The sequence below is a fragment of the Cygnus atratus genome, chromosome 16 (assembly GCF_013377495.2).
Source record: "Cygnus atratus isolate AKBS03 ecotype Queensland, Australia chromosome 16, CAtr_DNAZoo_HiC_assembly, whole genome shotgun sequence".
NCBI lineage: Eukaryota > Metazoa > Chordata > Aves > Anseriformes > Anatidae > Cygnus > Cygnus atratus.
Genome location: NC_066377.1, coordinates 9351716 through 9370462, shown reverse-complemented (window position 1 = coordinate 9370462; position 18747 = coordinate 9351716). Strand labels below are relative to the sequence as shown.

The 18747-nt window shown below is 37.8% G+C and overlaps 1 protein-coding gene across 4 annotated transcripts in view; it reads right to left on the bottom strand.

The window, feature by feature from the left end:
- The window catches only part of PREX1 (phosphatidylinositol-3,4,5-trisphosphate dependent Rac exchange factor 1), a 172430-nt gene that overhangs the window by 30291 nt on the left and 123392 nt on the right, over positions 1-18747 (bottom strand). For all 4 annotated transcript variants that reach the window (XM_035548097.1, XM_035548098.2, XM_035548099.2 and 1 more), the window contains exons 14-19: positions 18376-18451; positions 13552-13624; positions 12076-12218; positions 5064-5156; positions 1615-1763; positions 916-1001 (exon numbers count right to left, since the gene is read on the bottom strand). In XM_035548097.1, the coding sequence (XP_035403990.1) occupies positions 916-1001; positions 1615-1763; positions 5064-5156; positions 12076-12218; positions 13552-13624; positions 18376-18451 (620 nt within the window). The remainder of the gene's footprint in view (positions 1-915; positions 1002-1614; positions 1764-5063; positions 5157-12075; positions 12219-13551; positions 13625-18375; positions 18452-18747) is intronic.

Below are 18747 nucleotides of genomic sequence, written 5' to 3'. Positions count from 1 at the left end.
TGAGTTCTTAAATGCGAACAGTTATTTATGTTTCAGCTTGTTGCACTTGAAAGATACAGAATATTTACATGTTATGGAGTTCGTCAGGGTCTAAGAAAAAGACTGCGATGTATTTAAAGCTAGATTAAGTCTAGAGTGCAGTAACAATTTCAGTGGATTTATTACAGGTTCATGTGAACAAGACTCAGATAACAAATCCAGCTTCTAGAAATCTACAGTTAAGGTGACTAACTTTTTTTAAGGCACCATAGGTTAAAATCCCTGCAGTTTTATTCCAAATGTGATTTGTCTTTTGTTAGCAAAATCCTAAAAAAGGAGAATCTTTCTAGCTAGCTCAGTTATGGAAGTAGTAAATACCTCTGTCAAACTGTGTTTTCTCCTTTTAAAAGGACCGTGTAAGACAGTTTGCCTCTGTCATATATTGATAATTTATAGCAGTATAAACCAATGTAAAGGGAGATTTAGCCTTCAAGCCTTATAACTTAATCGACATCAGAAAATTTGTCTTTGTCTGTCTGTCAAAGAGCTGATCCCATAGCACATTCACAACTACAGTGATCCAAACCAGTAGAGAAAGCAGTAGCTGACCAGACAAAAATATTGAGAAAGCAACAGGCAGTATCACACCTTGACTTTTTCTCAGCCACTTCAGTTCTAAACGTTTACTCCCTGTGACTGTAAAGACATTTCTTAGTGGTCTTACAAGAAAGCAGGTTAGGGTCACTATGCAAATGCATTGTGGAATTAAGTTATTCCTTGTTTTGCGTTTATGGGATTAGTGACCCAATAAATTGTCAGGACCTGTTCAGAATTAGTTTCACAGAGAAACCTGTATTTTGCTTAGTGTATCTACACCTACCCTTACATAGATATGTGTATGCACTCCAGTTTAGTTGTACCAGTCTTCCTACTTACCTCTTCCTACTGCATGAACATATGGTGGTGCTGCTCCCCGTATCTGAAAGCAAAGAGCTTCAGGACTATCTGGGATTTTAATAATCCTGCAGGTAAATCAAGAGGAGGAGAAAGAAGCATTTTAAGTTAGGCTGGTAGAGCTCTAGGCAATTCTATCATCTTTCTCTGGCATTCACAACCATGTTTTGAACAAAACATATAAAGAAAAGCACCCAAATAGTTTGGAAATAAATAAGAAATAAAGGGACATGAAGATATCATCCACTCCCTCTCCATTCTTCAAGGCAGATGAGAGATTTTCTTTGTTAAATTTTATTTATTTTTATTTAACTGACTTAACACCAGTTGAGGATCTTTTCTACTGAAACTACTAGAAAAACATCTTGGACTAGAATTCAGCATCAGGTGATAATTGAAAGGTTCAATTCTATGGGAAATTTTGGGATTACATAATCTAATAATGCACAAGGCATTAGCAGGGTCAAGCCTCATTATAAGATATCATAATGGATTGAAAAAAATGTATGGGCTGATATAGTTACAGACATCCAAAAATAAACCAAGTTTTAACAGGGTGGAAATCGCTCTTGCTTGGACATATACTAGAGTCCGAGAAGCTCCACACTTGAGTCAAAATGACAATCCTTATGGCTCAGTTTTGTTTGTGAACAAGGAGGCCAAAAGTTAACCTGCACTTACTCTTTTGATTTGGTGGCTACCAGAAGCCGAAGTGGCCTTCGTGAGCAGAAGGACTGGTTTAAGATGGTTTCCACTTCCAAAAACGGGCGTAGGAAGACTAAGTCCTCATTGATGGAATAGATTTTCCTTCCTGTCTGCAGGCCAGCCATCTGCAAATGAAACCAACACCACAGAAAACTTTGAATCATTCGCATCATCTCTGAAAGTTAAGGCTCCAGGGTGTGCTTTGAGAGGCTCAACTACTCTCTCCTATGGCAGTTCCTAGGATTACAAATACTGTATACATACAGTGTAGGCTCATCAAATCCTTTGTCAATCACCCTTAATGGTTGGCTGCATTTACCAAAAAAAAAAAAAAAAAGAGATTTCACTTGCATAAACATTCCATGCCACCGATATATCTTCCTTTGTACCTTTCTGCCTTTTTTTTTTTTTTTTTTTTTAAACAGGGGACTTGAGACTAGGCTGTGTTACTCAGTGAGATACAGAAGGGACTCCCTACAACCTACAGGTCAGGGACAAGGAACCAAGAGCATAGTTTTTGACCTCTAGCCATGCAAAAACTATCTACTACTAGTCACATAAGTAAACGTAACCTCATTTTAAGTGCTGGTAAAACCCTGCCTATGCTTTAAGTGAAGCACTGGCTGTTTATCAACCTAAAAAGCCACAACATTTTAATTTTAATTCCTAACTTTTCCATCTAACTTTAGACAGAGACAAATCCCCTGTTCTGCACACTGGACAATAACCTTCAACTTACTTCTCAATGATCTGTATCAGTTAAAATGTGACATAGCAGCACTTAGACTGGGTACTAGGTTATTAGAAAATATCAAACTCAGTTTAATGGAGTAAAAAATTAATAAATAAAGATGAATCTGTGGACCCAATTATTAATCCTTTCTGGGTTAGTATTATTTCCCATTACATCAAGGTCCAGTAGTTGGGCTTTCTTCTAAATGTGACAAGCCCTTCTCCTGTTCTGCCTGGAATCCATTGACAAATTTCTTGACTGGGAAAAAGGAAGTTTAAAGAGTACTACATAAATCTCCCAGATATGAAACTTTATCCTGTAGCAAAAACAAATCTGGAAGCATACAGCTGGAAAAAAATCTTGACTATGCCTATTCGTGGCTTGGCTTTTCTTATAAATATTTTGCAGTCTTAATGTCAGAAATAAGCTTACCTACAAAAACCTATACTTTTTTGCTCAAAATCAAAGCTATTAAAAGGAGAAACTACGAAGTTCTCTCCTGGGTTTAATTCTCAAGCTTTCTGCAGTTCACAACATCCTCTTGTGTACCTGTATATAACATTTTTCCCCTTTCTTCTTTTGTAAATAATAATCTATAAATTGTTAATATGTATAAATAGCAGTAGAGATGCATTTTAACTTAGAGTAGAATTTTACAAACTTTGATTTATAATTTACTGGATATGTTCATGCTATTTGCAATTAGAATCACGGAATCATTTAGGTTGGAAACAACCTTGAGGATCATCAAATCCAACCATTTACTTACACTGGTGGGTTTATTATAAAGTAATAATTATTATATATATTTCTAAAGTCATTATGTTTTAGGCCTGACTTTCTCAAAGTAGCTCATGCATTTAATGTATGTGCAGTTAGCTAAAATCTTTGCATATCTGCAATCATTCTACCTGTGGATTGTGCATATGGGAAACATACCTGCATGCATAATCATAGTAAGTCCATGAATATATGAGGTACACAGTCCTACATTAAACCCTACAAACTAGTAACTGTCAAAACCTGTTACTCTCCTGGGATATAACTAACCAGGCTAATAAACAACTGACAACATATCTCTTAATGGGTAAAGACCTGCAGCGTCACGGCATTTGAATTCTCTGACTAATGGATGCTCCTTATGACAACTCAATGCAGTTGTCTGGATCCAGGCCACTGTTTCTCCCCAACGCCAGCAGCATGCTATTTGCTGTTCATCTGCATGGCCATTGGCCAACTGGCTGCTTGTTGAACACACTCTGCTCAAGCACCAGACATCTGCTCTTCAGTTGGCTGTTCAGAGCAAGACGGCAACCACACCTCCCAGAAGGATAATCTTTTTTACTGTTGTTTCCTCCTGATAGAGTAAGACCATCATTCATAAACCATCTTCAGCCTTAAAACTGGTGGGGTAAACCCAGCTCTAATTAACCTTCAATGTTAGGGCCAAAACTGAGAGGCTGAACCTCAGGTGAAGAGTTCCCAAACTGCAGTTCAAGTGTCCTGTCCAGACAGGAATTTGATGTTCCCGCAATTGTTCAGTTAACAACTTTTAAACACAGTTTGGTAACTGCTTCTGCCATAGGCTCATAAAACAGTTTCTAAAAACTCTTGAGAAGAAAAAAAACACTAATACTAAAAAGAATAATGTTTGGCAGTTCTGATTTTAAATAAAACCCTAAAAGCCATGTGTTGCACATGAAAGACGTTCAGTGCTGTGTGCCACCACAACCTGTGCATGACAATTTTGATCCTGGTATAGTAGGAACAAGAAATCACAATCCTAAAGTCAAAACCAATGTGTTAATCTTGAATAAATCCGTGCAAGCAATGGAATTGTTCCCATTTCAGTTGGTGAATCTGGAATCTTCCTGTGCCCTGAAGTCTGACAGTCCTAATGAATGCAATGTGCTGTGATGGGCACTGTGAAGCAAAGCTGTATGTCTTCATTTTTGTCCCTGAGGAGTGAGACAGCAGGCGTAGGGTCTCTAAATGGCCTACAGCTGCTAAGCCACACAGAATTACATGCTGGATATCCTTCTAGTATCACAAAGCAATTAAAAAGCCCAAGAATGTAATGAAATACATTTCTGTTGGACTTCAGGTCTTTCCAGAATGTGCTGAGAGCCCTCCGATTCAGACATGCAGATTTAGTTCTTTCCTTGAGCAATATTTTATGATGGAGTTGAAAAGATGGGCTTATGGTCACAAACAGTTTGTCTTGGAAGATCAAGAAAATAATTCCTCAGAAAATTGTGTGCTTCTGTTGTTTTAAAATGCAAACAGATTTGCAGGATATTCCACAGGCAGCTAGCCAAAGCAAGGACAGAAGGATTATCTATCAGGCAATGGTTTACAGCAGAGGTTTAGATTAATACAATTTTTGGCCAACCTGTGTTGATTTTGAGCATGGGAATGGTTTCTCTGCTGACTGTAAAACAAATGAGAATCAAGAATACTCAGATCACTTAATGATTAAACTCAAAAAAGTATTAAACCCCAGTTCAAAAGTCCTTTCTGTTTGACATTCTCAACTTACTAAAATCAGTATGGGAATTGTAGAAGACTCCCAATTTTCTATTAGCTGCCTTTGGAAAGAAACAGACTTTAAGAAGATAGTTTTATACATTTTCAAAACATTGAAACATTCTTAGCTATCAAACCCAAAATATTTACAAATATAAGTCCTTACCTCTGCAGAAGACCCTCTTCGAACTGACTTCACCACAATTGCTTTGTTCTTTTCTTCTATGTCAAATCCATAGTCATCCTCTTCTGGTAAAATCTTAAAAACAAAAAGAGCACTAGACAATTATTCATGAATACGGAGTTGGCTGAAAGGCTGAAGGATGGAGTTGAGAAACTGGACTTTTCATTGCAAGTCATGATTGACATAGACTTGTAGATCTTTAGGCCAAAGGGGTTATTAGATCATTTGGTCTGATCTCCTACAGAACGTGAGCCATAAAATTTAATCTAGTTATTTCTGCATTGAGCCCTTACTATACTAAAGCAGAATTTCCAGACAGTTATCCAATTATGATCTGCGGTCTTTTAAGAAGTGAAGAATTTATTCCCTCCCTTGAGAGTTTGTTTGAATGGTTAATCAACTCCTCTATTAAAAATGGGTGTTTCATTTCTCATTTCTGTTTGGTCTTAACTTCTAGCCCTTCATTCTTCGTAAGATCTTTCACTTGTAGATTAAAGAATTGATTAATATTCAGTATTTCCCACTGGTAGGTGAACTTACAGATCAAAATGAAGTTATTTATTTATTTATTTATGAATGCTTCCTATATACCCAATAATGAACGTAATAGGACTCCTTTTTAGCTATCAATTTCAGAAAAATTGGGGATCTCACACTTATTTTGTATAGACAACAACACATACTACATAAATCTACATTACAACAGTTGGTCTGCTGGATAAAACCCTAGATGGGATTGGTGAGAGAGAACAAAGAGGAAAGATAACAAGACCATGTAATATGCTCAGTTTGTAGTTTTAATGGTTGGTAGAAGATGGCTGTTCTTGCTTCTGGGAATCTGCTTACTTCTATTTGCACTGAGGTCACACAGACCAGCCTTATAAATATTTTTTAAAATCACATCAATCACGGTAAATATATGTTTCACTCCTACTTTTCTAGTGGTTTATTAACAACAACAAAAAAAAGCTTAACAACTCACTAACCATTTTAAAAATAAAAGTAAGCCTGGCTTCTGATAAGTGGACAAATAGAAATTGTAGTAGATAAACATCTTGTTTTTGAGCTAACACTACACATTTAAGAACCATCTGATAAATCAGAATCAAGTTGAAAGGAAAAATAAAGCTATCTATAATCTAGCATGCTACTGGGAAAAACATTACTGAGAATTATCTCCTTGATTCTAATTATTCCTGCTATTTTAAAATACTGCCCTTTTTCTATTGTAGCCAATGCCACCAGCTTAAAAACTTTGTCCTTTTACAGGAATTCATCTTAGAAAAAAATTAAAGAAATTGAATCCTGCAAGAGCCATACAGCTATGTTAAAGTAACGCATGACAAAATACACCTGCAGAGAAAAAGTCCTCCTCAGATGATGTTCTGATTAAATGACAGATAGGAGAGTAAAAAATACATCTGCCACTCTTGGATATTCCTAACGAAACATTTGCAGAAACAATGCTATTTAAGCATGTTTAATACAAGGACAGCTTACGAAATTGGGTATACCACCAGTTAGATTTTTAGTATTGCAAGTGTAATGGGTTTCAACCCAACCAAACATGTACTTCTACCACTTCACAATTTGGATTAAATAGAAAATTTCTAGGATAGCTTTCCCATCCAATTCTCATTTTACATTTGAAGAAATGTTCAGTTTCATTTCTTGGACTTTGAAAGCACATGCAAAAAAAGATATTTAAAAATGTGAAGGCTTTGATTTGCAAAACTTAAGAAGCCATCAGCTACACAAATTTACATAATTGTTTGGGTGCAGCTACCATTACCAGGCATGAAAATCTGTTATATGCTGTCATTTTTAATAACCTCTCTTGCTCTGTTCATTAGTACTGCAAAATGTGGTGTTTGAAATCAAAGAACCAAAATACATTTAAGAATCCCCAAGTGCATCATCACTAGGAACTTCATCACCATGTTGTAAAGGAAGAAATCTCACATTCTGTATAGCGATGTTTCTGTAGTGGGAACACTCTCTTATGAAAAGGTAAACTATGGAAAATATTCAATATACAATACTTGGAGAGGGCTATGATTCATTCTCTATTATAAAATAGTAATACCTCACAATTCCCCATCTGAACACCATTTATCCCTGAGGAGCCCAAACCAATTAGCTAACTTGCCATCTACAAGAATTATTTCCATGCCCCCGAAATCCAATCAGTTCTTTTGAACATAAGGAAGCAGCTGTTTAATCTTGAAGAACAATCATATTAAAAAATGAAACCATATGAGACATAAGCATGTTTAATCAAAACCAGAGGACAAATGTAGTCAGAACCTATTCAAAGAGAATTTTGGCAGAGATGGGAAGGAAGAGTGGGGAGAAGAAAAGGTGTGAAAAGAATGGTCTATTACACCTGTATCTGTTACATACACAAAGCATTTTGGGTATGTGGGTCATGGTGCCAATGTGGTACCTCTTCACTGCTCCCCTTTCGTGTACTCCTGTACAAGGAGGATCATGGAGTCAGAAAATGCCTGGGGCGTGACACTTTAATGTACAAGGTATAGTGTCTGGTTTATCCACTACACTTGCTGAACCCTCCCACTGCATACACACAAAGGGCCTTGGGCCAGGCACCAAGATTCTTCCTTCAGTGAAGGAGGTGAAGGATCAAATTCTCTCTTGGCAGCCTCTCCAAGCTGCTCTTACTGTTCAGGAAGAGGCTAAATAGAGAGAAGCAGGAACTCTCAGCCTAAAGAACCTCTTGAGGACATCAGCAGCAGAAGAGGCAGCATAGCAGATGGCCCATCATTTCCCAAACCGAGGTCCAGGACATACATCCTTCTCTCCTGGCTTTCACAGCTCTCCAGCATAAACCTCTCTGTTGGACACTCTTCAACAGTTTGATTTGATTAAGAATTTCATAAGGAGCAGTGATTTATGAGGTGATGTCAAGTCTGTATGCTTCACAAAACTGCTGAAGTCCCTGTGGCCCTCAGCAGCCTTGGTTTGAACAGACTTACTTTCCTACCTCCTCACCTCCCAGGTTGCCCCAGTCTACCCAGACTTTCAAAAGTCCAGTGCTCTGGGGCACTAGAACAAAATTTATTTTCAATGAGAAGCTCCAGAACCTAGGCCAGCCCTACTGCTAGTATCTTTAAAGTATCTTTTGTCACATTAGCAAAATAGATGTTATATGTACAAAACATCTCCAAGTTCCTTCTGGTTTATGATCTTTGAAGTTGAACGGTGAAACTGAACTGAAATTGGACTGTTCATTCTGAACAGTGAAAGATTTACAGCCTAAAGGATACTTTTCAGAGTTCACTGGAATATTTAGTACCCAAATCCACTAAAAGCCCTTATCTGGCCACATTCATCTAGTTGATGGATGCCTCTTGTCACTGACTTGCCAGCCTGCCTCCTTGGGAGATCAGAAATCCCCAGAGGATGGGCTGTCATTAGTGGCCCTGTTCCCAGGGGTGTTTTAAATCAATAATTTGAATACACCTTCGTACGCTAGTGTAATGAAGAGCAAAGGAGGAGTGCAATTCTTGCTGTCCTTGCTGAAATATTGCAGAATTAGGTCACTTTATATTAGCACAAGCACAAAGATAGTTCTCCCAAAATCATTAAATATGAGAGAGATTTTTATTATGGAGCAAGTATGGCTTTGAGTAATACCAATTACTATTATTTATTTGTGATTGGAATGAGAACTGTGTTCTATAGTTGTATAAGAATTTTAAGGTGAATGCTATGTTTCTTGGATTAGCTGATTTAAAACTGAAAAGACATGAATTCATATGATAATTCTACTTAGTATCTAAAACTTGAGGTCTGAAGTACTGAATTAGAAAGATGTTTTCATCTTCAAAGCTGGTTCTAGACGTAAGGGTAGCAGGGAAGCCCTGCAGATAGATGAGATTTAGCATCCTCATTTTCAGATGGTAAACTGAGGCAAGGAGAGACTTGAGGTCTTGCTCAGGTCACACAGTGAGTTCAAGCGTGAAGTTAAACTAAAACCCAGGTAGCTCTGACTTCTGTGCTCAACCCATTGGCTTTGACTGAATACACCACAGTACTCAGGCACCTGCGTGAGCTGAATTGCAGGACATGCCCCAGCCTGGGCTGAGAACTGCAGTGAGACTGCAACTACTCCTGCAGCTACTGTGACACACTGCTGGCAAGTAAGTAAAACATACTGGGTGCCCTGGAAGAATGTATGAGGTATTACGGGTCTGGAAAGTTGAGGTTTAGGCTTAAAGTCCAGATCTCCAATCCAGCGTGACAGGTTTCAGAATGCTATAGAAAACATACACAGGCATCATCATCAGGAATCGGTTGACATGCTTTTCTTGTGAGATTGGATAAATGATACACTAGGGTCTTCTGGAGATTCTAGCAATGTCTGTGTAATAATCTTCTTAGGCAACTTCAAGGACAGCCCACCTATACAGGCAACTATCCTTGTCTGATATTAAGCTCCAAGTTAGCAGCTTTAATTTGTGCTTGGGCTAAGAAGTTACTAGCATACTGCAGTTACCAAGTCACAATGTTTGGAATCAATCCAAAATCTCTTCAACTATGCAAAGAATGTTGTATATTTTTTCAGTATATCAAGATTTATTGCCTTCAATAGGAAAAATTGCACAAACGAATATTAAACGTTGCTTGAAGTGCATTTTTTTCAAACTAAAAGCACTTTTTTTCTTTGGTATTTCCAACAATATATTGGTCAAAGCTTTTGTTTGTTGTCTTCTGTTTTCAAGGGCAAGCTCGACTGTGATAGAGCAAACTTAGATGAATGGGTGGGATTTGTCACACTAACCAACAAGGATTTCATGGAAGAGAAGCATGTGTCAAAAGCCAGTGCTGAGGAAATTCCATTAAACTTTCTATGGTGGGCTTGGGGGAAGGGAAAAATCAATGCCCTGTCATGTGAAGAGGCAGCAGTGATGTTCCACAGGCAGCAAAACCTCAAGATTCCAGCTGCTCATAATTGCTAAACACGCAATGAAATACAAGTCAGGCACAAATGTTTCTGTGTATAAATGTAATGCGTTTCCTGTGCCACTATTTGTGGGATGTGCTTCTTAAGCATTCAGGGGGCTGCTAATTTATTTGTGCAAATGAATGCAGTTCAGACCTTTAGCATGGCTACTACTTATTTCAAAAAAAAGCTGTTCCCTCTGAGTGGTAGATTTCTTACTCAGCGCGTGCAGTTCATTTCAGATTGGTTACTTTTTGAGACAGGACTGTATTTGGACAGGTTGACTGATGCACTTCAGAACTACAATAATAGTAATGTTAAAAATATTCCTGCTGTAAATATTTAAGTTTTTTTAAAAAAAGGAGTGACTTAAAGGACCAATTAGGGATTACAGTTATAAACTAGTAAATAGTTTGTGTGTGGAAGATTTGCAGTTTGCTGAAGAGGCTTCAGTTTGTTCTGCCCCTTTAGTGAATACTAATAAACAATTACGTTACATTAAAACAGAATCAACTTTAAATCCCTCTTTTCAGGGCTACCATACTATTGCTGGGTTTTGGCATTTTCTTTTTAACAGAAAACCTTGAACTGCTAGAAAAAAGTGGAATAAGCATTCTATTCTTATAGAATGCTTCATGCTATCTTATCCTGATGAAGAAGAAAATTAAAAATACCTGAACAATGACAGTTCCCATCAATTTGAACGAAACTGACCTCTGAGTGCTTTGCAAATCATGGAAAGAAAAAAAAAAAGCACAAGTGTAGCACCTTTTAACCACTTCCCTTTATCCAACGGTTCTCCAGGAGGGTAATCATATTACCACGACACTCCTGTCTCTGGCACTGGATGCATAGAGGAACAATTCTGAGGTCCCATGGTGCTTTAAATATTACTTCTGGCCATTGAGACAAACACAGATTGGTCTCCTGGGAGACAAGGCAACAGTGAGACAGTGAAGTTTGTGTGAACCACAGGGAAAATTTTCCCATGTTATGGACCTCTGGATCTTTTCCAGCAATTCCGCTTTTGTAGTTTCTGACCCAAGCTTTTATCCTGCTCCTGCATTCTGTTGGTGCTCATAGGGAGAAAAAGATGGGCCTGGAGTCACTGGCAGGAAACAAGGATCTCAAAACAAAGAGTACATGCAATCCAGCTACCAAGTCCAAAGCAGCATTAGAATAATCCCAGTGCAGTAAGGACTGTGGTGGTGTTTGGTGAGGTGGGAATCTGGAGATAACAGTAGTGTTGCACAAAAATGAACAGATTTTTTTAAAAACTGGTTTCTATAAACAAAATAAGGCTGCTACTTGATCCAGTAATGCAGGGCATATTCACATCACTCAATGATGTCTTGAAATCTCTGTATTTTGATCAGTCACTTCACTCTCATCTGAATCTACTGTCTCTATAAAGGTATTTAAACTGTGTTTGACCTTGATGGCAGACATCTCCCAAGATTGTAGTGCCCACTACTTCCTCCTCCACCACACCAACCCTGTGGTACATACTCAGCGAACTCAGAGACATTTGCTGCCTGTTAAGACAACATCCAGCTGCCAGCTCAATTCCAGACTGCCTTTCTCAAGGGCTTCATGGGAAAAGAAAGGGATTGGGCTGTGAACTGGATGAAATAGTCTTATCTCTGAGCCTTCTCTTTTCATAAGACCTGTCAGAAGTAGGCAGAAACTTACTTGCATTTGCACACGTGTTTGTAAGCTGTACACCAAATCTTCCATGTAGTGCAGGATGCCTGGTCACATGCTTGAGAAGGGGGCCTGCACCTTACACATCCCTTGCTTCTAAAATAAGCTGTGTAGTCTGCCCAGCTAGAAAAGTTGGAGCTCCAAAAACTGGGGCTCTTGAGCTATTTTGCTGTTGAATTAGTATTTTTACCGTTACGGCAAGTCTAGCTACACGTGTAATTCTAATTTTTATTCTACTCTATCATAATTTTCCTTCACATTCTCTAGCCTGAAACAATACCAGTTTCATAGAAAGGTAAAGGTATGCATTAACACATTTCTTACCAGAAGACGCTTTCCCAGGATGTTTTCCACAAGCTTGAAGTCATTACGTAACTGTTTGCTCTTGGAACTGGTTCCTTCCATCTCTTCATCAGCATAAAAGCGGAAATATAAGGATTCATCCTTAAATTCACTTTTCTCCAGGACTGGAAACAATATGCATGAAACACATACATGCATTTGCACAGAGAAAGAAAGAGAAAAACAAAAAATAAAGTTAAAGGAAATCTTAAATATTTCACTTGACTTTACAGAGCAAAGACCAGATGCATCCCCGTCAGTCAGCTATTAAGCTCTATATTTTTTAAGCTACTACTGTATTTTAGGGCCATGCTTTTCTTTACAGTACATAGTAGCTCATGATATGATGTTTGACCTCCTTGTCAAGTAGACTGCATATAAAACGCACAAGATACCCTTGGAAGAAAGATGCTACACAATATCTTGTGCTCCTCTCCCATATCAAAAAGAATATAGTAAAAATACAAAAGGAAGAAAGAGAGGTAAAATGGCAGTTTAAAGGTAAGGCATATGGCTGAACAGGCTAAGACTTTTCAACCTAAAAAGGATTGGAGAGGGAAATAAGATCTACAAAATTCTGGAAGGCGTGATAAAGTTCTTTAATGCATTTTCAAATACCAGACTTGGGGCTGCAAAATAAAAGCAGCAAGTGACAATTTTGAAACTTGAAAACTACTTCTTTGTTTACCATGTACTTATGCTGAGGAACTCCTTGCCACAGGGTGCTGTGAATACCAATGTTTACATGGGCTCAGAAGAGATCAAATTCTTTAAAGCAAATCAATTTTTTTTACATTCTTATCAAACACTAAGCAAATTTTCTACTAGTTACTTAAAATAATCTGCTCTCAAAAACACTGTTTTTGCAAGTGTTATTTATGATGTGAACTGGATGATTCATTGCACAAATGCTGTTACACTCTGGGTACTTTGTATGTGCTACTTGATACTGATACAGATGTAGTTTGTTTACTTCCCCAGTTCAGAAGCAGCATCACTGACGATGGATGATGTCTCACTTGGCAATTTGGCACTTCAGATTTAGAAGCTTCAGAGGTTCAGCTTCAAGGACTGTACTTGCTGTCCAAGCAGCAGGAACTAGGCAATTTTACTTTGCACCTGACATTTCTTGGGTGACATTTCAGTACAGTACTTTGTACATTGGTCTGATGGCTTTGAAAGAGATGCAGTGAAAAAATATTCCCCTTCTAGCTTGTCTAATCACCGCAGGGCCCATCATAACCACTAGCAAGGGGATTCACTTAGGAAGGTACTGGGTTCAGACATTTTGTGTAAGCTCAAAGGCTGCTTTTTGGATGGATCTGCTGGGATGCCTGCAGCTGTTTGCATGTCAGCATATATGGCACAGTATATAGAAAAGGGATTTTCAGACACTGTCAGCTAATATGACTGCAGAGCTGCTTTAATTGGCTGTGGGAAGGGGTGCTGATGCATTACCATGATGCATGAAGCCGTTATTGCAGAGTCCGACACCCAGCGCGACAGCTTCCTCGCGAGTCTGACAGTCTCCCTAGAAACAGAATAAATGTTACACCTCAGACAACTTCCTAAACTAAATTAATTCCCCTCCCCACCACATGGCTCGTGGCTTTGCAATTAGCAGGGTGCTCTTTGTAGGGAGGGAACAATAGAACGCAATTAATATAGCTACCCCCACCTTGCCCAAATCCCATTCATTCTTATATATAGCATCTTTCCCCTCTGACAGGAACTAGGAGGACAAAGACCAGAACTCTGGAAAGCAGTTGTTTAACCTACAAAGGAGTATAATATTATCTTAATGTAAAGACTTTTTACTTGCAATCACAGTGTCAGACTTCGGGGCCCATTAGCCACAGATGACAAAACTCAGACAGAGAGGTTAAGAGATCTTATCTATACTCAAAACCCAAGGAAAACAAACAAACGAACAAACCAAACCAAACCAACAAAACAAAACTGTGTAAACCCAGTGCATTGTATATGAACTCCAAAGGTCATACTGGTTAAACCTGCAGTAGCACTCTCCTTCCTCACCCAGCAGACTGACAAAGGATTCAGTTGCTCACTAACTGGCAGCCTTCAGCATAGTATTTCAAAATAGGTACCAAAGGTGACTTACAAATTTACAAATATATCTGAAAAAACAGCATTAAATTTTGCGTCTACAGTTCAGCTAAATAGCTAAATACAAAACATACTCAGTTTTCTCTATGCATCTACTAACTTGCAGCCACAAGTGAATACTGCAAAAATGCTGATTGTATTTTTAGAGAAACAATTTCTGAATAGTGCAGATAAAAATCAGGAGGAACTATTGGTCTTACCCAGATAAAAAACATTTTTAACATTGGTCATGGGCTGTAATGCAAGACTGTCTGCTTCCCAGTTCCCTAAGGGACACAAAAGAACCCAGGATCTCCCGTCTTGGTAAGAGCAGCTGCTCAGCTCATTCCAGCAGGTAGGGGGGATCTGCTGCTTTGCAAAGGGACTATTTTAGCATCATACTTCCAGTTATAGTAAACTGGAAGCTGTATCCAACAGAAATATTACAGCTTCTTTTTTCCCCTCCCATCTGGAGAACAAGCTACCCTGAAGCTCTAGCAGCAATGGCAGAGCAGTACACTGACTTTGTTTGAAACAAACCAACTTGCAGATTGAGAGCCAGTGGAACATCAATGTATGCTTCACATCCAACTAAATAGAGCGGTAGCTATGTGCCAGGCAAATGCTGGCAAAGAACACCACTATGGTGTAAAGATAGTACTTAAACACAGGATCAGTTCTTGTGACTCAGATGCATTACTAGCTTTTGATGAACAGACCTTCTGAGAGCACGAAAAAGCCATGACATTTACAAATCAAGAAGTAAATAATGTTGTCTTGGTAGGAAGAAGACTGAGGCCATTCTGAAGGAGCTGCGTGATTATGTAATCACACAAGGAGAGCCAAGCAAAGGGCTTTAATAAACCTGAAGTTTAACTTTCACTATAAACTAATTTCAATCTCTGTAGGTCTTTTCTCATTTTCAACATCCTGCCATGCGACAACCCTCAGTACTCATTTTGTGTTAATTTATGGGATAAATGGGTAGTTTATTTTACAGAGGCTGGGACTTAAAAATCTAATTTAGTCCTTCAACTGTAAATAAACTGAAGAAAAATGCCTTCTACTATTATTTTTTTAACCTTTAGGAATCCGCTTTTGTTTTAGGCAACAAGATCTGTATAGGAAGGCTCTAGAACTTCTACTACTTCTACTACATTAGGCTACTCCTGATGATGATAGCTTGGCCTCAAATCACTCCCCTAGAAAAACAGCCTTCTCTAATTAGAAAAGGTAACTAAAAATAGATTATGTCAGCTCATCTGTAAGTCCTTCTAAATGTTATGTAGTGATTTGTCCAAATACAATGAAAGCAGTAACAAAAACCTTAAGGAAAAAGAACCACCTAAAAGTAGCAATCTTGACAGAATGAGTCTCAGAAATTTTTTTTCATACGGAAATTGCACGTGAAACTAAATGCACTAGTTTTGACATAGTAATTAAGGTTTATTCAAATGCAATCACTGAATTCACATCAGCAGAATTACAGAAACAGTTTACAGACAGAGAAGAATCATGCGCAGTAGACGTTATTATTACTACTATTGCTACTGCCACCATTTGTTACTTCATGTTGTCTAGTTCTGGTGGCAATATGATGTCTAAAGTCCTAATCATGGATGATGGCTGGTTGTTTTGAGATGTATAAGATCAGCGATGAAGATGGTCTGTGTCCCAAATTGTTTACGGCTACATGTAGGAGAAAGGAAAGCAGATAAACACAGATGTGTCAAAAGAAAAAACAAACCACTTTTAAATATTTCGTTAATATCATGGAAAAGGAGAGTTTTAAGATTATGAGTGTATCAGGTTTGCAGACAATTATCAAATGTTTCTTCTCAATCAGAAGAGGTGCTCACTCCTTTCAAGTGGCAAAATGCAGAGGTGCAGTATGTGCTGCAATGGTAAGAAGGAGTGGAAGGATGGGAAGACGAGAGAATGACAGGAGCAAGAGGCCTAAAGGATCTATCTTACCAGTAGGTTTCTACTTCACATTTTTCCCTTTACATTCATTCTATCTTTCATAAATTGCCATTTGAAGTTTCTGAGACTCAGGACTGGGGATCAACTAGCAATGTTTTATCACAGACTATTTCTGGAGGTCTGGATGTAAATCTTTGGGCAGATGAGAAAAGCACTGTTTTAGTGATAGTGCCTTTTAGTGAACCCTCAGTTGCACATGAGATTCTGTGATCTACAAGTGCTCTCGTGTTCATGTGAGGTCTGTGTTCATCTTTGTTCTCAGTCTACTGGCAGTGGGAGAAAGATTAGGTTGCAAAATAAAGCCAAGAGGCTGCAGAATCAATGAAACAATGAGATCCTTCCCTTCAAGAATTGCTTCTAAGCACCTGAAATACAGTTGACTCAATTTCGATTAGAAAAAAAGTTCCTACTATTTTACAGTGTTCAGTCTTATGAATATTTGCAAAGGTCAAGGAAATGAAAAACAGCTTTCTTATTAGGAAAGGCTCCTCCTGGCATTTACAGTCTAAATTGCAAACAGAAATGAGAGGGGACTATCTTTGAAGACAATCATCTCTATCCCACCTAATCTAACACAACAACAAGCCACACTGTTTTTGTGCACCATTTCTAAACTTAAATCATGATGCAAATTGATTGTCAGAAGAAGAAATAAATGTCCCAGCATTTTTGTCTAACAGATAGTTATCAAATCAGACAATATCAACAATATTTTCAAGAACAGATTCCTAATGTTAAACTGACAAGCAGATATTTGAGCAGTTAAGTAAATGCACTGCTTTGCAAAATGCTGAACATTCAATAGCTCCTACTAAAACCTACTGTTAGCTGGTATGGCCAAAGTATGAATGGTTGCTAGAAAACGATTCAATCTGGTATGAAAACTTCAAGCAAATTGCCTTGAAAGTTACTGTTTTTAAGGATCTAACAGCAAAGATTGATTTAGCTACAAAGACTGAAATTCATCTAAGTTGCAGGCAGCGATTTAAATATTTAACAGTGTTCCCCTTTAACGGAGCACAGAAGAATTTTCCTTCATCAATGCATCTGTGTACATGTATGCATGCACATGTACACTATATAAATTACATCATCTTCTGTATCTCCATTTCTGGTTTTAGTACAATCTGGTTCAATCTTAATGTAAAGTTCAACAAACAGGAGAACAGCCAGATTAACCTACAAGAAGGAAGAATAATGGGGAAGGTAATGAGCGACATTTTTCCAGACCAAGAGCTGCTCTTATACATCACTCTTTGAGTCTTTCTACTGCCTATGGCACTACGATTAGCTATTATAATGGTGAGATTAGCCTGATTACATCTCTCTTCTTTGGCCAAAGCAGACTTTTTTTCCTCAGCTTTCCATGAAAAGACCCTGTTAAATTACAAGTAACTGATACAACAATTTCAGTAATAATATGCTTGCTCTCTTCCAGGCTCTTAATAGGAAAGCAATCAACTACTCCTTTCTCACTCAGTTACTTGGCACAGAATAACCTTAAATCATAGCAATCTTATTAATGTAGAAGGATGTCAAGTGCAATTGCAGGAAACATCTCTGAAGGACAACATACCTGATAGTTAAGAGGTCTGATTCTAACTCAAACTATCTTTCTTTTATGTCATTTTGTCAGTACTGGACTTGATGTGACTGTGAATCTGACCATCATTTAAGACAAAGCCAGAATGTGCAGTAGACTCTATGGTGGTGAGCAACAGGATACCCTCTCCTTTTAGACTGCTTTAGACTAACAAAGCTAAATTTTTAACTCCCCATTCTACAGGCTCTTCTCTGTAATTACACAGTAAATATTGGGCAACTCCAACTTCTAAAGACAGTGATTCAGATTTTATTCATTCTTCAGTTGTATCACACCAACACTAGATTGTACCAGATGAACATTGCTTTGAACATCTTCAGAAAAAATCGCAAGAAATAGAAAAGATCTCCAAGAACATCCAGTTCACCACTCCTTGGGCTAACATAATACTTCCCTTCTCTTTATGCTGCCAAATAACAAGTTTCTCCAAATAAAAAATAACAGAAAGCAAATGATTGAAAGTTCAAACGTATTGAATATGTTAAATTATGTTGTAATGTTCTTTAGATAAATGCATTTTATTTACTTTTAAATGAAACTGAAAAAATAAGCTACTTGTCAAAGACAGCAATATCTTAAAAAATTCTTACCTGTGCAATAAGCCAATCCACTAGTTTACTTGCAGGGATTACTGATTTGTAGGTCTTCAGGTGATAGTCACGATCCCTAATTAAGAAAGAGAATTTGGGGAGAATCAGGACAAAAGGTAAATATTTCTTTACCCTCTAAACCTAAATATACTATTACAATCCACTGTTGAGAAGTTGAGGAAAGAATTATAGATGGAAAAAACTATGAGACTCCCAGCCACAAATAAATAAGACATGCAATAGGAAGCAGATACCTCCCTTTCTTTAGAAGCATGGAGTTTTTAAACTTTTCTAAAAACTTGAGTTAAGAAGATATTTGAAATCAATACAGAGCAATAATATTTTAAATTTCTCTTGATGTTTTTTCAATCT